The sequence below is a fragment of the Loxodonta africana genome, chromosome 7 (assembly GCF_030014295.1).
Source record: "Loxodonta africana isolate mLoxAfr1 chromosome 7, mLoxAfr1.hap2, whole genome shotgun sequence".
Lineage (NCBI taxonomy): Eukaryota > Metazoa > Chordata > Mammalia > Proboscidea > Elephantidae > Loxodonta > Loxodonta africana.
Genome location: NC_087348.1, coordinates 123,230,734 through 123,239,593, shown reverse-complemented (window position 1 = coordinate 123,239,593; position 8,860 = coordinate 123,230,734). Strand labels below are relative to the sequence as shown.

Below are 8,860 nucleotides of genomic sequence, written 5' to 3'. Positions count from 1 at the left end.
AGGATTCTCAAATCCTGAGAGGTAAGTGCCATTCAGTCTGAATTTTGGGACTACAAAAAGAGAACTTGACTTTTGCTTGAGATTGTTAGAGAAATATGTGATTCCAGAAAAATTTTGCCAGGTAGCAAATGTTGGTGTAAAATTGCCAACAGAAGAAAAAGAAGTTAACTGGGGATTTAGGGGACATATAGTTTAGTACATATTTAGTACCAAGTTAAATAACCTCTGTTTCTTTGACATAAAAAAATGAGAAATCCATCCCCAGCCTAGTTCATGAGGCTTGGCGAGCATATGAAACCTTGTATTTTGAGAGCAATGTCAAAATTACTTCAGTTGAAGGTGTTTTACTCATTGTTTGAATCTTCTTGCCTACTACCCGGTACCAACTATGAAATAGCCTCACACTCAGGTAGTTTTGCTTTCTCTGGGTAGTGCTCTCAGATTAGTCCAGAAAGAGTTTATCTTCTGCTTCTCTGGGCCGTGGGTACAACACCCTACTCTTTTTCTGTGTGACATATTTTGATGATAGAGTCCATGTCTTTTTCATTATTGTATACTTAGGAAAGGGCAGAATTCCTGGCCTTAAAGTAGTCAGGACTAATTAAATGTTAACTGAATGAATGATGGCAACGATGCTTGTTTTACCATCTTATCATTGAATGAAAATTTTTCTATAGTCTGGAAGAATTAGGAGATACTTCCTGCTATTCCTTTGTTCCTTGAGTTGTCACTTCTTTGTTGATTGCATACTTGTTTCTCCTTTAGTGAATTTGCGTAGTTGTCATGACATTGTTTTATCGTACTCTTGCTTGGAGGTGTATTAGTTTCCTAGGGCTGCTAACAAATTATCACTAACTGTGGAGCTTAAAGCAACAGAAATATACTCTTTTACAGTTCTGGAGGTTACAAGTCCAAAATGAAAGTGTCAGCAAGGGCATGCTACCTCTGAAGTCTCTAGGGAAGAATGCTTCTTTGTCTCTCTTAGCTTCTGGTGGTTGCTGGAAATTCTTAGCACTTCTTGGCTTGTACATGCTTCACTCCAATCTCTGCCTGTATCTTCACAAGTCCTCTCCCCACCCCCACCAGCAAATGTCTATGTTCCTGTGTTCAAATTTCCCTCTTCTCACAAGGACATCAGTCATATTTGAGTTAGGGCTCACTTTAATCCAGTATGACCTCATCTGAACTTGATTACATCTGCAAACACCCTTTTTTCAAATAAGGTTACATTCTGAGGTTCCAGGCAGGTGAAGATTTTGGGGACACTACTCAATTCAGTACAGTCTGCCCTCTAGACCCCAAAATTCATGTCCTTCCCATATGCAAAACACATCCACCCATCCTGACATCTCCCAAAGTCTTAACCCATTCCGGCATTAACTCTAAATGCAAAAATCTCACCTAAGATCATCAATTCAAAAAAGTTCCAAATGTCATCCATCATCCAATTCATTTAAACTAGATCTTGGTGAGACTGTGGATATGGTCCATCCTGAAGCAAAATTTCTATCTGTGGAACTGTGACACTTACAAAACAAGTTATCTGCTTCCAAAATACAATGTGGAATCGTGTAGGATAGTCATTCTCATCCCAAAAGCAAGAAAATGGCAAGAATAAATAAAAGGCTACTGATCTAAAGTAAGTTCACAACCCAGCAGGTTGAATTCCTTCCTACTGTTGTGGTTGAATTGTGTGCATAATCCAGGCCTCCTACTTGCACTGGAGTTCTCACTCCAACTACATGCTCAAAACCCACCTATTTTGCCTGCATCCCAGAGGGTTGCTTCCTGCTTGTCCAGCAACTGGAGAACAGCTCTAGCTTGAGCAAATCAGTGAACATCTCTGCCACCTAGTGGACATCTATACCACCCCGAGGGCAGTCTGACCTCGTCTTTTGAAAAGAAAAAAAAAATTTGAGCTCCCCCAAAACAAGTTTGTTTTTCGTGGGGTTCTCTTACATCTTATAACTTTTGTCATAGCTTAATAAGTCTCTATATTAAACTTTCCCTGTTTAAATCAGTGTGGGTTTTTTTTTTTGTAGCCTGATTGGACCCATATGAATGGAAATCCAATAGAAAAGTAGTTATAAATTCTAAATACAATTTAAGTTGCTGAGAAACTTAAAAATAGAATATTAAATATATTTAAGTTTCCAGCCAATGTAGAATTTTACTGTTTCATAGAAACAGATGGTAAAAAAATCATATACATGGGCAATCTTAACTTTTGACCTTTTGATCATTCTTTTTTCTTTCTTAATTCTTGTTCTGGTTTCTACGCTTTTATTCCCCCATTTCTTTTGGATTATTTTGAAAAAAAGTTTATATTCTTTTTCAAAAATATATTTTCCATTCATTTTATGCTTTGTTTTTCCTCTAACTTCTTTTCTATGATTCATTTGATAAAAACACCTATCAAAAATACTAACCTGAGCTCTTAGAATCTGTTTATTGAAAGGTCACACAGCTGGAAATAACTCTGTAGGCTACTAAAAGATCTATCATCCCACTGAATTTTTATTTCTTTTTATTTCAAAGAATCTCACAGAGCTCAGATAATAGCTCCTATAAAGAATACAAACACACGCAAACAACTGAAAATGTAATAAAGTATTCAGAATTTATGCTTCCATTATTGTCTTATCTGAATTATTCCTCATCTGAATTATTCCTCTTATTTATTCACTACTTACAATATTAATTTTAATTATATACTGTATGCTATTGTAGTGTGCTGTCAGGTCGACTTCTGACTCATAAAGACCCTATAGGACAGAGTAGAACTGCCACATAGGGTTTCTTAGGCTGTCATTTTCATGGAAGCAGATTGCTAGGCCCTTCTTCCGCAGAGCTGCTGGGTGGTTTCGAACCACCAAACTTTCAGTGAGCGTTAGCGCTCTTAAACGTTGCACCACAAAAACCTGTTGCTGTTGAGTCAACCCCAACTCAATAGTGAGCCCGCAGCACAGAGTAGAACTGCCGCATAGGGTTTCCAGGGAGTGCCTGCTGGATTCAAACTGTCAGCCTTCTGGTTAGCAGCTGTAGCACTTAGCTACTACACCACCAGGGTTCCCTTAGGTATTGTAAATTATATAATAAAATTGTATGATATTATACATTAATTATAACTTTAAAATATATGTAATCCATTCTTCAATGTTTAAAAGGGGAGTGTATATATATTGAATTAAAATAAGGTAAGACAAAAATTTATTAATAATCTTTATTTTATTAAATAATGATAATGAAAAAATGATGGCCAAAATATAATTAACTCCTTAAATACAGTATTTTAAACCCCTTACATAAAACATTAAACTTTTGAGCCATTGGAAAAGTGAACTGCCTCACAGAAATATTTAATGTCATCAAAAATACTCCATTTTAATATAACTCCATTATCACCTTGAAAGGTGCACTGTGCTGTCAACCCCCACCCCCATTAAATAAAAACCCAGTGAAATCAACAATATGGAGTAATGATGCACTAACATTTTGAATGAACACTTCAAATAGTACACTGACCACATATTTAAGCTTAAATAATATTTTCTTGTTGATGAGACAGCCTTTGTTGTCACCAGATTTTACTGATTTTTTAGAAATAGAGCTGCTCCACACTGAATCCACCGGTCTTGGTTGCCACCGCATGGAACGTCAATATTGGTTACCACACGATCCCGTTCTGCACTGGTGTAGACAGGCAAAGATATGCACTCATCAGGGGAATATGGACCATAAGCATCCTGTTTAAAAAAATGATTTTGTTTTAAAATACCTCAATATAAGGAAGCACTTTATTAGATAACCAAAGAAACAAATGCAAAATTCTCTCAGATGCTTTTTTAACATTTTTATTATGAAATGTTTTAAATATGCATGTGTGTATGTACACATAACAAAGACGAGTATCATAAACCTCTATCACCCAGCTGTTAAAATTATCAATTCATGGCCAATTATATTTCATCTATAACATTTCCCTAGCCTCCAATATTGGATTATTTTGAAGCTAATTCTATACATTATAAAATCTTATCTGTAGATATTCAAATATATATCTATAAATAAATATAATCACAGAACTAGTACTCATTCCTGCATTTTCTCTTTTTATTATCTGATTTTTTTTTAACTTTCTTTAATCCAAATGAAGTCCATTCTAAATCTATAAGGTTTTCCTTCCTGCAGTTTGTTTGCTGAAGAAATTATATCAAAGAGTTTTCCACATTCTGAATTTTGTTGGTTACATTCCCATTCTAGGGTTCTTCAGCAACCAGAGCTTAAAATATGTATGTTTTAAAGAAAAACTATCATGAGTTCATAATGATATTTCCAATTCAAATTTAGGTTTCTAGTGTTTTTACTAAACATTTAGTTTTATTCAACCAATGAATTACTACTTATTTTTCAGTGTTGGAATAATACTTAAGAGATAAGCTAGACCTATCCTAGAATTTTATAAGTGAGTAATCAGAAACCATAGAGAATTTACCCACGGTATTAAAAAAAAAAAAAAAAAAAAAAATTTTTTTTTTTTTTAAACCTAGTCAGGACCCCCACATGTCTGTCAGTTTGTTGTACTCTGGGGGCTTGGGTGTTGTTGTGATACTGAAAGCTGTGCCACTGGTATTCAAATACTAGCAGGGTCACCCATGGTAGACAGGTTTCAGCTGAGCTTCCAGGCTAAGACAGGCTAGGAAGAAGGGCCTGGTGATCTACTTCTGAAAAGAATTAGCCAGTGAAAACCTTATGAATAGTAGTGGAACACTGCCTGATACAGTGCTGGAAGATAAGCCCCTCAGGTTGACAGGCATTCAAAATATGATGGGGAAGAGCTGCCTCCTTAGAGTCGACCTTGATGACATGGATAGAGTCAACCTTTTGGGACCTTCATTTGCTGATGTGGCACAACCCAAAATGAGAAGAAACAGCAGTAGACATCCATTAATAACTGGAACATAGAATGTACAAAGTATGAATCTAGGAAAATTGGAAATTGTCAAAAATGAAATGGAATGCATAAACATCGATATCCTAGGCATTAATGCACTCAAATGGACTCGTATTAGCCATTCTGAATCAGGAAATCATACGGTCTACCATGCCGGGAATGACAAATTAAAGAGGAATGGTGTTGCATTCCTTGTCAAAAAGAATATTTCAACATCTATCCTGAAGTACAATGCTGTCAGTGATAGGAAATATCCATATGCCTACAAGTGAGGCCAGTTAATATGACTATTATTCAAATTTACACACCAACCACTAAGGCCAAACATGAAGAAATTAAAGATTTTTACCAACTTCTGCAGCATGAAATTGATCAAGCATACAATCAGGATGCATTGATAATTGCTGGTGATTAGAATGCGAAAGTTGGAGACGAAGAAGGACTGGTAGTTGGAAAATATGGCCTTGGTGACAGAAATGATGCCGGAGATCACATGATAGAATTTTGCAAGGAGAAGGACTTCTTTGTTGCAAATACTTTTTCTTACCAACATAAAGGGTGACTATACATGCAGACCTCGCCAGATGGAATACACATAAATCAAATCAACTATATCTGTGGAAAGAGACAATGGAAAAGGTCAATATCATCAGTCAGAACAAGGCCAGGGGCCAACTGTGGAACAGACCATCAACTGCTCGTGTGCAAGCTCAAGTTGAAATTGAAGGAAACTGTAACAAGTCCACGAGAGCCAAAGTATGACCTTGAGCATATCTCACCTGAATTTAAAGATCGTCTCAAGAACAGGTTTGAAGCATTGAAGACTAATGACTGAAGACTAGACAAGTTGTGGAATGGCATCAAAGACATCAAACATGAAGAAAGTAAGAAATCATTAAAAGACAGGAAAGAAGGAAAAGACCAAAATGGATGTCAGAAGACTCTGAAACTTGCTCTTGAACGTTGGGTAGCTAAAGCAAAAGAAAGAAATTACAAAGTAAAAGAGCTGCATAAAAGATTTCAAAGGGAGGATTCAGAAGACAAAGAAGTAAAGTATTATAATGATGTGTGCAAAGACCTGGAGTTAGAAAACCAAAAGAGAAGAACACGCTTGGCATTTCTCAAGCTAAAAGAAATGAAGAAAAAATTCAAGCCTTGAGTTGCAATATTGAAGAATGCCACAGGGAAAAATATTAAATGATGCAGGAAGTATTAAAAGAAGATGGAAGGAATACACAGAGTTAGTATACCAAAAAGAATTGATCAACGTGCAGCCATTTCAGGACATATCATATGATCAGGAACCAACCGTAACAAAGGAAGATGTCCAAGCTGCACTGAAGGTACTGGAAAAAAACAAGGCTTCAGGAATTAACAGTATAGCAATTGAGATACTTCAACAAATGGATGCAGCACTGGAAATGCTCACTGGTCTATGCCAAGAAATCTGGAAGACAGCTACCTGGCCAATTGACTGTATTTACTCCTATTCCCAAGAAAGGTGATCCAACCAAATGTGGAAATTATCCAAAAGTACTATTAATATCACACGCTGAAGATCATTCAAAAGCGTTTGCAGGTGTATATTTACAGGGAACTGCCAGAAATTCAAGCTGGATTCAGAATAGTACATGGAATGAGGGATACCATTGCTGATGTCAGATGGACCCTGGCTGAAAGCAGAGAATACCAGAAAGATGTTTACCTGTGTTTTATTAACTATGCAAAGGCATTCAACTATGTGTATCATAACAAATTACGGATAACATTTTGAAGAATAGGAATTCCATAACACTTAATTGTGCTCATAAAGAACCTGGACATAGATCAAGAGGCAGTTGTTCAGGCAGAACAAGAGGATACTGAGTGGTTTAAAGTCAGGAAAGGTATGAGTCAGGGTTGTATTCTTTCACCATACTTATTCAGTCTGTATGCTCAGCAAATAATCTGAGGATCTGGAATATATGAATAAGAACAGGGCAACAGGATTGGAGGAAGACTCATTAACAACCTGCACTATGTGGATGACACAACCTTGCTTGCTGAAAAAGTGAAGAGGACTTGAAGCACTTACTGATGAAGATCAAAGACCACAGCCTTCAGTATGGATTGCACCTCAACATAAAGAAAACAAAAATCTTCACAACTGGACCAATAAGTAACGTCATGATAAACGGAGAAAAGATTGAAGTTGTCAAGGATTTCATTTTATTTGGATCCATAAGCAACACCTATGGAAGCAACAGTCAAGAAATCAAAAGACGCATTGCACTGGGCAAATCACTGCAAAAGACCTCTTTAAAGCGTTGAAAAGCAAAGATGTCACCTTGAGGAGTAAGGTGCACCTGACCCGAGCCGTGGTATTTTCAACTGCCTCGCAGGCATGCGAAAGCTGGACAATGAACAAGGAACACCAAAGAAGAACTGATACCTTTGAACTGTGGTGTTGGCGAAGAATATTGAATATACCATGGACTGCCAAGGGAACAAACAAATCTGTCTTGGAAGAAGTACAGCCGGAATGCTCCTTAGAAGCTAGGATGGCAAGACTAAGTCTCACATACTTTGGACATGTTATCAGGAGAGGTCAGTCCCTGGAGAAGGACATTATGCTTGGTAGAGTAGAGCGCCAGCAAAAAAGAGGGCAATCCTCAACAAGATGGATTGACACAGTGGCTGCAACAATGTGCTCAAGCATAACAAGGATTGTAAGGGCTGCGTAGGATCCGGCAGTGCTTCATTCTGTTGTACATAAGTTCACTTGAGTCGGGATCAACTCGATGGCACCTAACAACAACAATCTAGTTAGGACGTGGCAGGCTTGCCTCAGACAGTAGAGGTGAAAAAATGTTTGCAATGTATCTTTTTCAAAAAGGAGGAAATCATATGAATATTAGCATCTAAAGATTCTGTTTTTCTGCTAATTTTCAAAGTAGAAGATAATAGCATTTATGGAAATAAATCCTTTTTTAGGCTCTGGGGCAGTTATCGGAACCCTGGTGGGGCAGTGGTTAGGCGCTCAGCTGCTAACTGCCTGGCTGCTAACCAAAAGGTTGGCAGTTCGAACCCACCAGCCACTCTGCAGGAGAAAGATGTGACAATCTGCTTCCATAAAGATTACACCCTTGGAAACCGTATGGAGCAGTTCTATTCTGTCCTATAGGGTCACTATGAGTTGGAACAGACTCAATGGCAACGGTTTCTTTTGGGGTTTGGCACTTGTCTCAGAGCTCCTGACGAGTAGGTTACTCCCTGAGCAGCAGTTTTCCTGTCATAAAAGGGGGATAAACAGCACTTGTCTATCTCACAGGATGCTGGAAGAATCGGGTGATGTATTAAAGAGCTCAGATATAAACTATTATTTATTCACGTATTTCTAATTCTTTGTACAGCCTGTGTAGACTTTTTCCTTTCTCCTTACTAATTCTCAAAACAACCAGGATAAAACTCAGCTTATTAGCACTCACTACATGTCTTGGACAGTGTGGGAACAGAGAGAAATAAAAGTATATATATGTTTTCCTTCATGTTACAAATTTAAAACAAAACATGCCATTTTTAAGGGTAAGTTGCCATTATATAAAATTCCAATTAGATTTTATTATATTTTTTGATCTTCACCTCTCTCCTTTTCCCTCTCCCCCATAAAATACACACACACATACACACATACACACACAGGCAAGCACTCACACTTACGTGCATAGAAAATATTGTTCTGATTCTTCTGGTGCCTGATATAAATCAGTTAAGTACCTTTTTAAACTCATTCATTATGAACCAGATATCCTAATCTGATTTACATATAGAAAAACGAATTCTTTGTGCAGAATTATTCCATAAATAGATAAAAACACAGAATCAGGCTAGAATCTTTCTAATTATCTCTGTCTGCATTGATGATTT

At 37.1% G+C, this 8,860-nt stretch overlaps 1 protein-coding gene across 1 annotated transcript in view; it reads right to left on the bottom strand.

Annotated features, from left to right (window-relative positions):
- Window positions 1-3,067: 3,067 nt before the first annotated feature.
- DYNC2H1 (dynein cytoplasmic 2 heavy chain 1) overlaps window positions 3,068-8,860 on the bottom strand; it is a 413,953-nt gene continuing 408,160 nt past the window's right edge. Inside the window, exon 89 of the mRNA XM_064288850.1 lies at window positions 3,068-3,746. Within this exon, the coding sequence (XP_064144920.1) occupies window positions 3,588-3,746 (159 nt within the window). The 3' untranslated portion in view covers window positions 3,068-3,587. The remainder of the gene's footprint in view (window positions 3,747-8,860) is intronic.